This window comes from Papio anubis, chromosome X, assembly GCF_008728515.1.
Source record: "Papio anubis isolate 15944 chromosome X, Panubis1.0, whole genome shotgun sequence".
NCBI classification, from domain to species: Eukaryota; Metazoa; Chordata; class Mammalia; order Primates; family Cercopithecidae; genus Papio; species Papio anubis.
Window position 1 is genome coordinate 13,171,840 of NC_044996.1, and position 18,301 is coordinate 13,190,140.

At 40.4% G+C, this 18,301-nt stretch overlaps 1 protein-coding gene across 1 annotated transcript; it reads right to left on the reverse strand.

Moving 5' to 3' along the window:
* Positions 1–8,833: 8,833 nt before the first annotated feature.
* On the reverse strand, positions 8,834–9,837 carry LOC108583755. Its single transcript, XM_017953969.3, has 2 exons — positions 9,370–9,837; positions 8,834–9,180 (listed from the first exon to the last, which is right to left on the reverse strand). The coding sequence occupies exons 1-2, from the start codon at positions 9,667–9,669 to the stop codon at positions 8,932–8,934; spliced, it is 549 nt and encodes a 182-aa protein (XP_017809458.2). The 5' UTR covers positions 9,670–9,837; the 3' UTR covers positions 8,834–8,931.
* Positions 9,838–18,301: the final 8,464 nt, after the last annotated feature.

An 18,301-nucleotide genomic window follows, 5' to 3' on the forward strand; every position in this document is an offset into this window, starting at 1 on the left:
ACAAAATATAACCAGTGAAATACTTGTTTGTTGTCATCATCAAATATTATTTACTACACATAATTTTATGAATTGCACATTTATATTACTGGCAGTAGAGTGGGTTTATTTATACCAGAATTACCACAAACATATGAATATTGCACTTTGCTACAGTGTTACTAGGCAAAAGGAACTTTTCAACTCTATTATAATCTTATGAAAACACCATAGTATATGCAGTGCATCATTGACTGAAATACTGGTATGCAGCACATGAGAGGTATGGACTATATATTTATGTCCTCCCAAAATTCATGTGTGGAAGCCCTAATCCCCCTGATATGGTTTGACTCTGTATCCCCACCCAAATCACATCTCGAATTGTAATCCCCAGGTGTTGAGAGGGTAATCTGGTGGGGGATGATTGGGATAATGGGGGTGGTTTCTCTCATGCTGTTATCATGATAATGAGTGAATTCTCACGAGATCTAATGGTTTTGTAAGTGTTTGGCAAGTTTCTTACTCGCTTGCTGGCTCTCTCACCTGCCACCATGTAAGATGTGCCTGCTTTCCCTTCCACCATGATTGTAAGTTTCCTGAGGTCTCCTGAGCCATGCAGAACTGTGAGTCGATTAAACTTCCTTTGTTCATGAATTACCCAGTCTTGAGAATATCTTTATAGCAGTGTGAAAAATGGGCTAATTCAGTAAATTGATAGCACAGAGAGTGGGGTGCTGCTATTAAGATATTTGAAAACGTGACAGTGACTTTGGAACTGGGTAATGGGCAGAGGTTGGAACCGTTTGGAGGGCTCAGAAGAAGGCAGGAAGATGTGAGAAAGTTTGGAGCTTCCTAGAGACTCATTGTATGGTTTTGACCAAAATGTGGATAGTGATGTGAACAATGAAGTCCAGGCTGAGGTGGTCTCGGATGGAGATGAGAAACCTATTGGGAACTGGAGCAAAAATCACTCTTGCTATGTTTAACAAAGAGACTGGTGGTATTTTGCCCCTGCCCTAGAGATCTGTGGAACTTTGAACTTGACAGAGATGCTTTATGGTATCTGCCAGAAGAAATTTCTAAGTTGCAAAGTGTTCAAGAGGAAGTAGAGCATAAAAGTTTGGATTATTTGCAACCTGTCAATGCAATGGAAAAGAAAAATCCATTTTCCCGGGAGAAATTTAAGCCAGTTGCAGAAATTTGCATAAGTAATGAAAAGCCTATTGTTAGTCACCAAGACAATGGGGAAAATGTCTCCAGGGCATTTCAGAGATCTTGCTGGCAGCCCCTCCCATCACAGGTCCAGAGGCCAAGAAGAAAAAACTGGTTTAATGGGCCAGGCCTATGGCCCCCTGCTGTGTGCAGCATCAAGATTTGATGCCCTGTGTCCCAGCTGCTCCAGCTCCAGCCTTGGCTAAAAGGGACCAAAGTACATTTCGGGCCATTGTTTCAGAGGGTACAAGACCCAAGCCTTGGTGGCTTCCATGTGGTGTTGGGTCTGTGGGAGCACAGAACTCAAAAATTGAGGTTTGGGGACCTCTGCCTAGATTACAGAGGATTTATGGAAATACCTGTTTGTCCAGGCAGAAGTTTTCTGCAGGGGTGGAGCTCACATGGAGAACCTCTGCTAGGGCAGTGCAGAAGGTAAATGTGGGGTTGGAGCCCCTACACACAGTCCTCACTGAGGTACTGTCTAGTAGAATGTGAGAAGAAGGCCACCATCCTCCAGACCCAAAAATGATAGCTCCACAGACAGCTAGCACTGTGCACCTGGAAAAGCCAGATACTCAATGCTAGCCTGTGAAAGCAGCTGAGAGTGGGGCTATACCCTGCAAAGCCACAGGGGCAGAGCTGCCCAAGATCATGGGAACCCACCTCTTGTGCCAGAGTGACCTGGATGTGAGATATGGAGTCAAAGGAGATCATTTTGGAGCTTTAACATATAATGACTGCCCTGTTGGATTCCATACTTGCATGGGGCCTGCAGTCACTTTGTTTTGGCCAATTTCTCCAATTTGGAATTAGAACATTTATCCAATGCCTTTACCCCCATAGTGTCTTGGAAGTAACTAACTTGCTTTTGATTTTGCAGGCTCATAGGTAGAAGGGACTTGCCTTGTCTCAGATGAGAGTTTGGACTGTGGACTTTTGAGTTACTATTGAAATGAGTTAAGACTTTGGGGGACTGTTGGAAAGGCATAATTCGTTTTGAAATGTGAAAAGACATGAGATTTGGGAGGAGCCAGTGGCAGAATGAAATGGTTTGTCTCTTGTGTCTCCACTCAAATCTCATCTCATATTGTAATCCCCAGGTGGTGAGGGAGGAAGCTGGTGAGTGGTGATTAAATCATGGGGGTGGTTTCACCCATTCTGTTCTCATGATTGTGAGTGAGTTCTCATGAGATCTGATAGTTTTGTTAAGTTATTGGCAAATTCCTTCTTCGCTCTCTGGCTCTCTTGCCTGCCACCATGTAAGATGTGCCTGCTTCCACTTCTGCCACGATTGTAATTTTCCTAAGGCCTCCCCAGCCATGAGGAAGTGTGAGTCACTTAAATCTCCTTAGTTTATGAATTATGTAGTCTCAAGTGGTATCTTTATAGCAGTGGGTAAACTAACTAATACACCCTCCATGGTTGTATTTGGAGATGGGGCCTCTAAGGAAGTAATTAAGATTTGATGAGTTCATAAGGGTGGGGCCTTTATCTGATAGAATTAGTGTCCTTATAACAGACATTAGAGAGCTTGCTCTCCCTTCCATGTGAGGACGCAATGAGAAGGCCACTGTCTATAAATAGGAAAAAAAATAATCACCAGAACTCATCATACTGACACCCTAATCTCAGATTTTTGGTCTCCAGACATGTGGGGAAGAGAAAGCAATTACTTCAAAGAGGAAGGAAAAACAGGTAGCCCTATTTTAATTGCTCATCAGTGACATGTAAAAAGCAGTAAACAGCTTGGCTTTTTGTTTGTTTGTTTGTGTGTTTTTGAGACGGAGACTCACTCTATCGCCTAGGCTGGAGTGCAGTGGCATGGTCTCGGCTCACTGCAATCTCTGCCTCCTGTATTAAAGAGAATTCTTCTGCCTCAGTTTCCTGAGTAGCTGGAACTACAGGCACACACCACCACGCCTGGCTAATTTTTGTATTTTTATTAAAGGTGGGGTTTCACCATATTGGCCAGGCTGGTCTCGAACTCCTGACCTCGTGATCTACCCACCTAACCTTCCAAAGTGCTGGGATTACAGGTGTGAGCCACCGTGCCCAGCCCAAAGCTTGTTAATTATAGTTCTAAATGACAATAACGTGGAAAGATAGTGTATTAGTCTGTCCTTATATTACTAATAAAGACATAACTGAGACTGGGTAATTTATAAAGGAAAGAGGTTTAATGGACTCACAATTCCACAAGGCTGGGGAGGCCTTACAATCATGGCAGAAGGCAAATAAGAAGCAAAGTCTCATCTTACATGGCAGCAGGCAAGAGAGCTTGTGCAGGTTAACTCCCACTTATAAAACCATCAGATCTCCTGAGATGTATTCACTACCATGGGAACAGTAGGGCAGAAGTCACCGCTATGATTCAATTATCTCCACCTGGCCCCACCCTTGACATGTGGGAATTATTATAATTTGAGGTGAGATTTGGGTGGGGGACACAGCCAACCATATCATTCTGCCCCTGGCCCCTCCCAAATTTCATGTCCTCACATTTCAAAACCAATCATGCCTCCCCAACAGTCCCCCAAATTCTTAACTCATTTCAGCATTAACTCAAAAGTCCACAGTCCAAGGTCTCATCTGAGACAAGACAAATCCCTTCTGCCTATGAGCCTATAAAATCAAAAGCAAGTTAGTTACTTCCGAGACATAATGTCAGTATGGGCACTGGGTAAAGATGCCCATTCCACATGGGAGAAATTGGCCAAAACAAAGGGGCTACAGGCCCCACGCAAGTCCAAAATCCAACAGGGCAGTCACTAAATCTTAAAGTTCCAACATGATCTCCTTTGACTCCATGTCTCACATCCAGTTCACGCTGATGCCAGAGGTGGACCCCATGGTCTTGGGCAGCTCCGCCCCTGTGACTTTGCAGGGTAAAGCCCCTCTCCCAGCTGCTTTCACAGGCTGGCATTGAGTGTCTGCAGCTTTTTTAGATGCACGGTGCAAGCTGTCAGTGGATCTACCATTCTGGGGTCTGGAAGAGAGTGGCCCTCTTCCCATAGCTCCACTAGGCAGTGCCCCAGTGGGGACTCTGTGTGGGGGCTCTGACCCCACATTTCTCTTCCACACAGCCCTAGCAGAGGTTCTCCATGAGGGGTCCACCCCTGCAGCACACCTCTGCCTGGACAGCCATGTATTTCCATATATCCTCTGAAATCTAGTCAGAGGTTCCCAAATCTCAATTTTTGTCTTCCACATACCCGCAGGACCAACATCATGTGGAATCTATCAAGGCTTAGGACTTGCATCCTCTGAAGCAATGGCCTGAGATGTACCTTGGCCACTTTTAACCTTGGACTGAAGTGCCTAGGAAGCAGGCACCAAGTCAAGAGGCTGCCACAGCAGAGGGTCCCTGGACCTGGCCCAGGAAACCATTTTTCTCTTCTAGGCCTCCAGGCTTGTGATGGAAGGGACTGCAATGAAGGTCTCTGACATGTCCTGGAGTCACTTTCCCCATTGTCTTGACAATTAGCATTTGGTTCCTCGTTACTTATGCAAATTTTTGGAGCTGGCTTGAATTTCTCCCCAGAAAATAGATTTTGCTTTTCTATTGCATTGTCAGGCTGCAAACTTGTCAACATTTTATGCTCTGTTTCCTCTTGAACACTATGCTGCTTAGAAATTTCTTCTGCCAGATACCCTAAATTATCTCTCTCAAGTTCAAAGTTCCACAGATCTCTAGGGCAGAGGCAAAATGCCATAAGTCTCTTTCTATAGTAAGAATGACCTTTACTCCAGTTCCCAAGAAGTTCCTCATCTCCATCTGAGACCACCTCAGCCTGGACTTTATTGTCTATATCACTATCTGCATATTGGTCAAAGTCATTCAACAAGTCTCTAGGAAGTTCAACAGTTTTCCATATCTTCCTGTCCTCTCCTGAGGCCTCTAAACCTCTGTTCTAACTTATGCCTGTTACCAAGTTCCAAAGACGCTTCCACATGTTTGGGTATCTTTACAGTAGTGCTCCACTCTCTGCAGTACCAATTTGCTGTATTAGTCTGTTGCTGTATTAGTTTGCTGCTAATAAAGACAAACCCAAGACTGGGTAATTTATAAAGGAAAGAGTTAAAAGTTAAACACTTAGAAGTGAATGGTTAACTCCTATATGTGAGTTAGCAGTTAAAAGTGAACAGTTATGGGAGTTGGCAGATAGAAGTGAACAGTTAACTCCCGTACACATGGGAGTCAGCAGTTAGAAGTGAACAGTTAACTTCCCAAACATATGGGAGTTAGCAGTTAGAAGTGAACAGTTAACTCCCATACACATGGGAGTTAGCAGTTAGAAGTGAACAGTTAACTTCCCATACACATGGGAGTTTTAAAACTGAACAGTTAACTTCCCATACACATGGGAGTTAGTAGTTAAAAGTGAACAGTTAACTCCCATATATATGGGAGTTAGCAGTTAAAAGGTAACAGTTAACAGTTAAAAGCTGTTAATCGCTTTAAAAAAAATTTTTCTTTGAAAGACAAAACAAAGGGTTAGCAATATATTAAGCAAAACATTAAACAGATTACTTTAGTTTCCTATTACTTTAGTTTATGCAGTTAATTCCTGTCCAGCTTTTTATCAGAAACCTGCATTCAGAGCTTTATAGCTGATTATAAAACCACCCTTTAAAGAGGACTAAAACAAGACAACAATTGTTTATCGATGACAAAAAGTTTTAGGGTAGCCATAGTTAAAGACACAATTGACAAGGATATTTGTTACCTCTGTGACACATAATAATTTCAACAAAACAATTATAATTATTACTGATAATGTACAATAAGATATATTACAGTTATAGGAGTCTGTCATAACTTTGGAACACATACCAATAGCATATTTATACAAATATAGCCCAAAGAAAGCCAAATACCATTTTATATTTGACAACGCTTACTGAGTGATTTTATATCATATAAGCCAAATTTTACCATTATATTAGTGTGCTATTAATGTTAAACTCCATTTTTAATAAAACCTCGTAGACGCATTTACCCAATTTTAATGTTTGACCATAAGGTAAGATTTTTAGAGACCCTTTTTAACCTTTATAATTTTGGTTACATAACATTCTATGAGGCCTGCTGCCTAAAATCAACAAGGAAGGTATAAGTTCTATTGCCTTGTTCAAGAACTGAATGTTTGTTTTAAAAAGTGAAATGAGTATCTTGGTCACTATCAATGATGTCTGGAACTCCCAAAGTCTAGAACAGCAAACACAAAGGAGTGCCTTGGTAAGAACATGGTATTGTGGTTTTGATATGTACAGAGAAATGTATAATCTTAATTTATATTTGGGGTATCTATGAGTCAAAATATTTCAACAGTTCTTTGCCCCAAAATGGGGCAACCCTGGATAAAGAATTGTTTTCTCGACGGCCAGACCAAAGAGTCAGACCATTGACAATAGCTCAAAGGTCTCTAAAAATGTTCAGATGAGGTCAATTATTGGCCAGGACATCCAGCGTTAAGATGACTGTTTAAAGTCTGGCCGATCGAATCTTGGGTTTTGTCCTTTATCATGGAAATCCGGGTTGAGATATGAAAAGCAGCAGTTCTCAAGCAAGCTCTGTCAGGGGTGAGGGTGGTAATGCCATTGGTAGTAGTGAATGATAACCCTTTGGTAACAGATTCTAAGGGACTCCCTGGTTATCCAAGGAGTCTGAGAGAACAATGTCCTCTTCCAGAACTGTGGAATCTAGTGAGGGACTGAGGACAGAGGAGTTACCATCTCCTATAGGTGGGAATATACAGAAAAATCAGGTGTGGCTCCATCCTGTAGTGAGGAAGTGTCACTAGTCATGATGAACTGAGTGCTACCTCCATGACCCAGGTATAATGAACAACTAGATGTTGAGGGTCACAGGTTCAGGGCCTAAGAGAGCTTACATTTCTGGGCAAAACCCAGTAGGTTGCCACCAGTTGCCACACTAATGGCATATAGCATAAAGCCAAACAGAGAAGTTCCTTGTATCAGAAGCCCATGGGCAACTAATGGCTATCATTGCTGGTCCGGTGACTTCCGTAAGTATGAAGTGAGGTTGCTAAAATCTCTAGAGTGAAGAAGTCTCTGGGGATCCCTAACACAAGTGCCTGCTGCATAGCAATTTAGACAAATTCCAGAGCCTTTTGTTGCACGTGGCCTCATTCAAGATGGACCAATTTACAAGTGAAAGAATAAATAAACTTAAATAAATTTCTATGTAGGGAATATATTACCTCTGGGATCCAAAAATGTCTAAATGATATTAGACTTGTTTTTAAAATGTGGGTGCTGAGACTAAAAGCTTTTTCTTGACACTATTGGATTGGAGCATCCCTCAGATTACCAAATAATTTTCAGAAATTTAACTGACGTAGTGTGGCTATGTACTACGTCTGGGGGCAATGGCTGATTTCCTTTTTGTGATCTTTTTTGCTAACATTTTTGTGTCCTGAAGAAGTGTGTCATAGGAAACTCCTCAGAAGAGACTGTCATCAGTGTAATGTCATACCTGAGCATCTAAGAAAATCTAGATATAGTTAACATTCTGCCTGTGAAGATTATATGAGATGACAGGAGTGGAAAGATACCCCACCAAGTACCCTGGTAGAGTTGTATCGTGTCCCTTTTAAGGTGAAGGTAAGTACACTGCAGGTGAGAGGCTGCTGAAACAGGAACTGAACAGAACATTTAGCCAAATGCTTTGCTATTACTGCCAATTATTTACCAGCTACGTATTGGATGGAATCAGTAATTTGAATAATATTAGGTATGAAGACCTGATGAGGGGGACCATGGCATTAAGGTTACAGTAATATACACTGAGGCACCATTTATATTTTCCAGATTTAAGAACAATCCAAATTTGGCTGTTAAATGCATAAGCAGTGAGGGTAGTCATCTATATAGGTCTAATTCTCTAAATAGGTCTTACATAATGGGCTTCAATTACTGAAGATTCTATTTTAATTTAGATTTGGCTTTTTAAAAAAACAACTGAGGAAGATGTTAATTATTAACTTATTTTAACTGGGTGAGGCAGTCCATAGGGTCCCATTTTTCAAGCTGACTACAAGTACCAAAGACTTAATTTTAATTTATTAGTCATTAGGTCAGATTGTCCATGATCAGTAGGGGATATTTGGAAAGAACTGATGCCATGGGTATGGGGATTGTAGTCAAGGGAATAATTCCAATAGTTGAGGCTAGGCATGTCTGTTCATTTCCATTTTAAATTCAGTAACTCTCTAGCTGTTTTTATCAGCTTGCCCGGATGTGGGGCAGAAGGGAATGAGATGAAGCTTAAAATCTGGCGGCAGACAAACATCAAAAATGGAATCAAACTCATTATTGCATACTACCACCCCACAACACATCACAATTCTATCTATACCCTCACCGCCACCCTCCCCCACACACAGAAACATCAATTCCTTTTCCTCTTTTACTGTGGGATAAAGTATTAAGCAGGAAATTTGTCTTCAGTGCTCATTCCTCATCTAGTTCTTAATCCCAATGTCTGGCTAACTGTGGCTGCCAGCCTGTCTCATAACCTGGAAGGTTCACAACTCCCTCCCTCCTCATACACATGCTCTTCCCCTTCTTTCCTTCCCTCCCCATTATTAGAAAACACCACAGAGACACACAGAGCTTTTCAGAATCTTTTGGTTGAATTTTAATCATCAACATCCAATAATCCTGGTGCATTATTTCGTTTCTCTGCACAGGAGATCATTTCTAGAGGTTAACCTAGAGATGAGACGAGTCTTGGTCTTCCAAGGGGCTCTCAGCATCACTTGAGGTGGGCGATGATGGGCCCTCAGCATAACTTGAGGTAGGGGATTCCTCCTGGCTCTCTTCATTCTCATTTGCTTTATTTTCATCCCGGTTTTTACTATTCCTCTCACAGAAAATTATTACTTCTGACTTTTGGCCCGCTTTACGTCTCTGTGAATTCTGCTGAATGAATGTTCTTATTTTCTTTGCTACTTTTAGCAACTGGAAGAAAAACAGAGTGAGCCAAAATAGACATTAATTTGGAGAAGTGGATGGGGAATGTGTGGGAAGGGAGATTTTGTGATGATGAGTACAGGTTGAGGAAAGATTTTGTGCCAGGTAAGGACAAGGTAGGAATCTTGGGTTAGGTATCAATGGGAAGGAAGAGTCACATAATTAGGGATAACTGACCTCATCGTTTCCACCATCCTTAGCTTCACAAGTAGTTCTCTTCCTCCCTTTCATGCTGGGATTTTCTTCGCCTGTGGTTGTGGATGGTCCAGGCATGTCTGAACTACCTTCTCCTTCCTCTTCGGTGTCTTCTGGGAGAGTATAGCAACGGACGCCTACATTCGTTTTTGGCTCCTGGGTACGCTCTGCCATCTTAGAGCAATAGTAGCCTATAGCCGCCTTAATTTCTTGAGGGACATTTTCTATCTCAGTACAACGGTACCGTATAGTGCCTTCCTGTTGTTCGCTGGACTCTGCCATGCTAGATCAACAGTAACTTAGAGCTTCTCTTGATTTTTTCCTAATCTCTGACACCCTAGAGCAACAGTAGCCTACCCTAGGCCTCCTGATTTCTCTCTATATATACTCCTCTGGACAATGAGATGCCATTCTTCAGTTTTGATTGGCCAGCAAGAAATTCCTCTGCCAATGGTAGCCCTGGGGTGGCTAAGACATCACAAAGCACCACTCCTGACAACTCCATGGCTTAGACATCACAAAGCACCACTCCTGACAATTCCATGGTGGGAGGGACAGGGTACAGAGGAGTTTAAATGGTCTGGTTAGAGAAAAAAGAGAGCTTCCTCAACACCACTAAGGGTCATTCTAAAGTGATCTCTCACCGTTCTTCATCTCTTCTAGTTTAATTGTGGTGTGTCACATGGCTTAGAAGGGTGTTTTCCCCAAGCCATTCCCCATGGCTACCTCACTCAGTCATTCATTCTGTTGTCTCCCAGCCTTCACCAATACTGGATATTTTGTATGCCTTATCGAAAATCCTTCTGAGCCAATGTGCCCATATTTAAGTCTCAATAGAGATGTGAGTTATCTCACTTTTCTCCAACACTTGCCTCTACCAGACAACTTTCCCAGGGGGTGTGTGTGTGTGTGTGTGTGTGTGTGTGTGTGTGTGTGTGGTTACTGGATACAATTCATGGACATTCCTCTCTACCTTATTCATACAAGTTTCTTCCTTCAGAGAACCTCATATCAAGTCAATATCAGGATTATGGGACTCCTCCATGAAAATGGTTGAATGAATCCCTTGTTTTTTTCCACAAGGGTGTCATGGATATTTCTCCCTAAAACTCTGATGATCAAAATCTTTTTTGTGGCAGTGACCTAAGCAGCATTGTAAGAAGCATTTTTAAAGCTCCTAGTGAGTTATCTGCTTTTAGGAGTGTGTTCTCAACATTTCAAATAGTAACTGCTCTCCCTCCATATGAGTGACCACCCAATGGGCCTGTATATTGAAGAGACTCTCAGTCTTTCTCCTGAGCTGTCTATAGAAAGAATACTAACACCTGGTTTAGAAACAACTGATGGTAAAAACGAAAGAGTTGTATCCTTGAGCCTAGTTTCAGTCATATCTTATATTGGAATTGAGACACATGATTCAATCTGAATTCACAGATCCAGGCTGAAACACAAGACTCAGGGCTGAAATGTCAATTAGTTGAACTGCTGACTTACGTTGTTGAAATCTTTAGCATAGGCTTGGTAGAACCCTACCAATGCTGCACAAAGCAGTACAGTTTAAAGTACAAGCTAGGCCGTAGGCAGTAGCTCAAACTGCATGTCACCAGGAGGTAGCAGTGCCAGTTAGGAAGCTGAAGCAAGAGAAAAAAGACCCCTGGTGGTTGTGAAGAGTGCCTAGATATCCTGTTCACAGACTCAATGTGACAGGATGGATTCCACACCAAAAATTTGGTTTGGATGTCAAAACTGATGATACATGCACCAAAAGGGAATGGAAAAGTTTATTACTCACATAATGAGGCTTTCTGGAGAGATCAGGGCAGGTTTCCAAGCAGGTACAAGAATGCTTGAGAGAACAGAGAGGAAAAAAAAAAAAAACTGGCTTGGCTTTTATGATGGTTAGAGGGGTAAAGCTGGTATGAGTGTCCTACACACAGACTAGGGCTTGCATGGTTTGACCTTCACACTAGCCCTAAAGAAGGAATCACCTGGGCTTTCTTATCAGATCTAGGTAAGAACAGGAAGAGGAAGTGGTAGGTCTTGAAAGTTGTTAGCCGTCAAATGTAAAACATGGAGTCAGATTCTATTACAAAACTATTTTATAAAAGTGTTGTGTAAATGCAAAATGTTCCAGCGTAATTTAGAATTTTCACAACCACTATAACCAAGCTTCTCATATTGTTTTTGGTTTAAGCTACATTTCATTACATTAGCATAATCCAAATTATGGTCCTTTAAATATTATTTAAGATAGCTTAGGATTATTATTTCTCTGTTCATCAACACAGAAACTGTGCAGAAAGACAAAGCTGTTACCATTAACAAGTCTGCTACTCTGTCTACAGGAGTGCAGACCTAATTTGACTATCTGCTAAATTATGTGAGGCTTCTTACCTTCTTCCTATCTCAGATGATTACTGGACAATTCAAAGACTGTAATCATAATTACAGAAGTCAACATTTATTGACCACTAAATATATGCTGAAATTATGCTAAATAATTGTTGTACCTGAGACTGGGTAAGTTACAAAAATCAGAAATGTATTTCTCACAATTCCAGATGCTGAGAAGTCCAAGATCAAGGTGCCAGCAGGTTTAGTTGTCTGGTAAGGGCTTGCTCTCTGCTTCCAAGATGATACATTTTTACTGAATCCTCTGGTCGGGAGGAATACTGTCTTCACATGGAATGTGGTAGAAGGAAAAGCCAGTCTAAAGTTGTATGAAGACTCTTTTTAAGGGCCCTGATCCTATTCATTAGCAAGGAGCCCTCATGTCCTAATCACCTCTTAATGACTCCGCCTCTTAATACTATCACACTGGCAACATCTGAATTTTGGAGGAAACATTTAAACCATAGCTATAACCATATCCATATTCAACGCTTGTCACAACCCTACTGAGGTAATTTGCAAAATAACACTTTTTGCCACCTCCATTCCAATTGTGGAAGCAGAAAAGATCATGGAGGAGAGCACATGGGAATATTTATAGGGCAGGTTAAAAGGGACATGTATCACTCCCACTCTGGCAAGAGCTCACATAGCCACATTTAACTGCAAGAGAGATGGATAAATGGAATCTACCAAGAAGAAGAGGATAATTTGAGTGTTGGTGATCAGCTAGCAATCTGCTACAACTGTCCCATCATCACTTTATTCCTAGTACATAGAGTACAGACTGGTATGTAGTAAGTGGTCACAAACATATCTGTTGAGTGAATGGGTTTGACTATTTGGTCAGAGTTACATATAGAAACATATAGAACTAGGTCAGAAACACATAGAACTTGGTTAAGTAATTTTTTTTAGATATGCCACCGAATGCACAAGCAACAAACAAAGATTGAACTGGACTATATCAAATTTAAAATTCTGCTGCAAAAAATTCACCAAAAAATGGAAAGGCAACCCGAAGAAAAGGAGAAACATATTTGCAAATCACGTATTTGGTAAAGATCTAGTATGCAGAATACTCTTACAACTCAAAAACAAAAAAATAAAACACCCAATTAAAAGTTACGTAAAGAACTTAAGCTGACATTTATCTAAGGAAGATGTATAAATAACCAACAAATACATGAAAAGCTGCTTAATATCATCAGCCATTAGGGAAAATGCAAATCAAAACCACAATAAGATACCACCTCACACCTACTAAGATAATTATATTAATTATTATTTTTTTCTTTTTGAGATGGAGTCTTGCTCTGTCACCCAGACTGCAGTGCAGTAGCCTGAGCTCAGCTCACTGCAATCTCCACCTCCTGGGTTCAAGCGTTTCTCCTGCCTCAGCCTGCTGAGTAGCTGAGATTACAGGCATGCACCACCACGCCCAGCTAATTTTTGTATTTTTAGTAGAGACAGGGTTTCACCATGTTGGTCAGGCTGGTCTCAAACTCCTGACCTCATGATCGCTCGCCTCAGCCTCCCAAAGTGCTGGGATTACAGGCATGAGCCACCATGCCCAGCCGAGAGTGTATTTTTAAGAGGGTAGATTTAGAGCATGCCTGTGTGTTGATGTGAATGATTAAGTGAAATCAATGATTGTAAAGAGCAAGAGGATAACTGCAGAAGAAACAATATATATATTGATAATGCAAGAGGAGTATCAGAGCACTAGTAGATGGGATCTATGCTAAAAGTAGAAGATCTGGCCTTACATGAGAAGAGGTTATGTTTATATATTGTACAGAAGAAAAGGAAATGATTATGATATGGTTACAAATGCATGTAAGATGGTGAATTTGGTGGTAAAGATATAAGGGAATAATTCTCTGTTGATTCTTCTATTCTCAGTGAAAGAAGAGGAAAGGTCATAAAATGACAGGCATGAGAGGGTGGGTTTCTGAAGAACTGAGAAGAGGATAGGGTGTTGAATAGTTGGTTTTCATAGTAGAAAAGGACACACAACATGGAAAGATTGCTCATTTGAGATACGCGGTTAAGAATTTCAGGTGACATCAGTCAGTCTACTCTGGAAAATTTCTATACTTCAAATGAGCTCTGGATTTTGAAGAAGAAACAGAAATGATTTGTAAGTGACAAAAAGGAGCAAAGTGGCCACTTACTCCACCTCTAGTCTCTGGGGTAGGTGAGGGAAACTGGTGTTCACATGAAAGGACAGCCGCATTCCAGTTATAACAAGAGAAAGCGAAGAGTTTGAAGCTACTGGGGAATTTCTTAATGACAGACTATGAGTTACAGACGACAGAAAAGAAGGGCTAATGATGGAGAGAGAGCTGGGTTTAATTTTGTTATGTATATAACAATATGTGGATAAGTGATCAGGCAACGATGAATAATCTGCAGGTAGGTGACTTAAAAGTGATGAGACAAGATGGAATTAATCCTGATGGTCTCAGAGGAAGGTCACTAATCAGATTACGCTACAGTCCAGAGTATTTATCTGGAATATGAGATATACTTAAGACTGTTCTTTTCTGTACTTTGTATGGCAGTCTGGGAAGTGAGTAAAGACCTGCCTGTTGACTGCTTAATTAAGAGTGACCTAGAGCTCAGAAGAATCCAAAAATACCAATAAGAAAACTTTCTCTAAATACCATGTATTCTGCTTTCTGATCCAGCCTTCCAAAGATAAACTACTGAGAGCACTGGAGAGGGAAGATTTGAAAAGAGAGGAGTGTGTATGCTCAGGAGTGTGGGTATGAATAACAAAGACCAGTCGTGGGAAGCTATTATAGGCATACGAAGCTCTGCACTATTCTTGAACAACCCAACAAGCCTGTACACCCAGGGCTCAGATACAGACACCAACACTTACTGGGCACCTGCAAAGCCAAAGCTGGGGATGCAGAGAGGCTGAAGGGAAGCGTATTAGCTCAATGTAGGAATGTATTTACTTGGGCTTTCTAAATGGCAGATGGGGAAAAAATGAAAGAAAGGTAAGTGAGGTTTTTTATCTAACTTCTCTCCTCAGGAAGCAGCACTTGAAGTTGTATTTCCTACATAAATTCGCCTGCTAAAACTCCAGGGAGCTCATCAGTGGGCAGATGTTCTCACATAAGTACAGTTACTAGCAAACATTTAATAAAAATCATGACTGCATCTGGCTCGCATTAAAAGGTTTATCTTTGTTATTGTCTTTTAAGAGAACAGTTCCCCATGCTTATAAATCCTGACTCAGAATATGAATTCAGCCTGCCTCAGGTGCTTTGTGGTTACACCTTCCTGCTAGAAATCAGCACGGTCCACAGATAATAAATTTGGGGAGTACTGCCAAAGTGTTGTTTTTGTGTGTTTTTCAATGTGTGTACACTGGAATGTCTAGGAGTTATGCACAGTCAGGGCAATGCACTCCTAAGATTTAATTGTTTTTGGTCAAATGTTTACAATGTATGTGAGAGTCATGGCAGGAGAAGGGAAGCATTCATTGAATCCCCAACAGATATGAGCTCAAACCCAGGAATCCCTTAGTCACATTTTGAGTTAAGTGCTTACCCACTCAGTCTATTTTTGCATTTCTAAAAAAATTTAAAAAGATGGAGATGAGTGGGTAATTCCTTATGAGGCTATTGTAAAGATTAAGGGATCCATGAAAAGAGTGTAGCACTACAATCCACACATGAGAGAAAATAATTGCAAATTATATACCTGATAAGGGATTTATATCCAAAATATTTAACGTACACATACAAATCAATGAAGAAAAGATAAGTAACCCAGTTTAAAACGGGCAAAGAATATGAACAGGCATTTCTCCCAAGGAACATATGCAAATGACTAACAAACACATTAGAAAATGCTTGACAGCATCAATCATCATGGAATTGCAAATCAGAACCACAAAGATATCACTTCACACTCAGGAGGATGACTAGAATCCAAAAGTCAGATATTCACAAGCCTTGATGAGGATGTAGAGAAATGATAGCCCTCATACAGCAATAGTGGGAGTGTAAAATGGTGCAGCTGCCTTGGAAAATAGCTCAGAAGTTCCTAAAAAGTTAAACATGAAATTAGCATATAACCCAGAGATTCCTCTCCTAGGTATGTATCCAAGAAATTGAAAATATGTTCACACAAAAACTTTTACATAAATTGTCATAGCAACAATATTTACAATACCCAAAAGGTGAAAACAACCCAAATGCTCATCAACTGATGAATGCACAAAAAAATTGACAATCCATGTAACAGAATATTACTAAGCCATCAAAAGGGATGAAGTACTTGGTACATACTACAACATGCATGAGCCTTGAAAACATCATCTTAAGTGAAATAGGCCAGTCACAAAAGATCACATACTATACGATTTCATTTATATCAAATAACCAGAACAGAAAATCTATAAACAGAAAGTACTATAAGAGTTGCACCAGGGTTAGGAGTTGGTGGCATGGGGGGTGATAGCTAAAGGGTACAGAGTTTCTTTATAAAGTGATAAAAGTGTTCTAAAATTGACTGTTTTGAGGATTGCACATATCTCTGAAATACTAACCAACATTTAATTGTACATTTCAAATGGATAAATCATATGGTATGTTAATTATATCTCAATAAAGCTGTTTTTGAAAGCCTATGTGCTAGTAGGGGATAGCGGAGCAGAGTTTCAGTGACTCAAGAAAGAAAAAGTGTGTAGCAAGGTAACCCAGAACACAATAAATGCTAATTAAGTATCACCCATTATTATTCTACCATCATTTACTATATTCCTCAGACCAATTCAGTTTGTCTGTTTCAAAATCAATCCATAGCAAATGATTAAGTTAGTAGTAAGAAATTAAATGTGACCCATAGATGATAATTATTGAGAAAATGATCTTTGGAACCAGACAATTATGGATCTACCATTGCTAACATATGGGCATATTAACTTTCCAATTTCCTCATCTATAAGATGGAGATAATAATGGTGCGTGCTCCATATAATCATTATTAGAAATAAATAAAATAAGATATGTGCTGAGAGCAATACAGTGACTGGCACTCATTAAAAATTACTTTCCCCTGCTTGGAGCCAACATCCGACATGTTCAAATGCCAACAAGAGATCTTTCCACTCTTTATATGTTAATAATTTTATTTTAAATGTAAAACTTTTCCTGGAAATTGCTTCTAATAACAACGTTTTGCTGCTTAAATACTGTCAGCTGCCAAAATGCAAAATATTCCAAAAGGCTGCATTTTTTTTTTCCCGAGTAGCTGGGACTACAGGCGCCCACCACCACGCCTGGCTAATTTTTTTTTGTATTTTTAGTAGAGACGAGGTTTCACCATATTGGTCAGGCTGGCCTTGAACGCCTGACCTTGTAATCTGCCCACCTCAGCCTCCTGAAGTGCTGGGATTACAGGCTGGCTAACTTTTTTTGTATTTTTAGTAGAGACGAGGTTTCAACATATTGTTCAGGCTGCCCTTGAACTCCTGACCTTGTGATCTGCCCACCTCGGCCTCCCAAAGTGCTGGGATTACAGGCGTGAGCCACGGCACCTGGCCAAGGCTGCATTTTTATATTCATTGTCCTCTACAGGTAACTTGTAGATAGATACAAGTCATTGATGCTCATTGAGTTAGAAGATACTCTTTTGTTTCTTTTTAATTTTGTGGGTACACAGCAGGTGTATATATTTACAGAGTACATGAGATATTTTGATACAGGCATACAATGTGTAATAATTACATCAGGGTAAATGGGGTAGACATCATCTCAAGCACTTGTCATTTTTTTGTGTTACAAACATTCCAACTGTACTTTTAGTCATTTTAAATTGTGCAATAAATTATTGTTTATTGTAGCCATGCTTTTGGGCTACCAAATACTAGATTTTGTTTATTTGGTTTAATTAGCCACTGGTGTTCCTTTGCTGCACTCTTTGGCTACCAATAAGAAAATTGTTCATTGAAAAGTCAATGAAATAAACGTGATTTAATGAATATGGTTGCTAACATCAGAAGTGAAAACTCTTACGAGCTAATTAAAGATTGTAGTATTGTGAAGTCTTTTACTTTTTTTCTTTTTTGAGACAGAGTTTCACTCCATCGCCCAGGCTGGAGTGCAATGGCGGCATCTTGGCTCACTGCAACCTCCACCTCCCGGGTTCAAGAGATTCTCCTGTCTGAGCCCCCGAGTAGCTGGAACTAGGCTCAGCCACCACCGCTAATTCTTGTATTTTGTAGAGACGGGTTTCACTATGTTGGTCAGGCTGGTCTCAAACTCCTGATCTCGGGATCGGCCTGCCTCGGCCTCCCAAAGTGCTGAGATTACAGGTGTGAGCCACCGTGCCTGTGCTTTAAAAGTCTTTGATTTTAAGGGTTTTTTTTTTTTTTTTAAATTTTTTTTCCAGATTTGCTCAAAATAAATGACCTTAAATAGAAAAAGAAAAAAATACAACAAGATGTTAAAGAACATGTCAAGACGTGCTTGGAAATCAATACACAGTTGCTTTTAATACA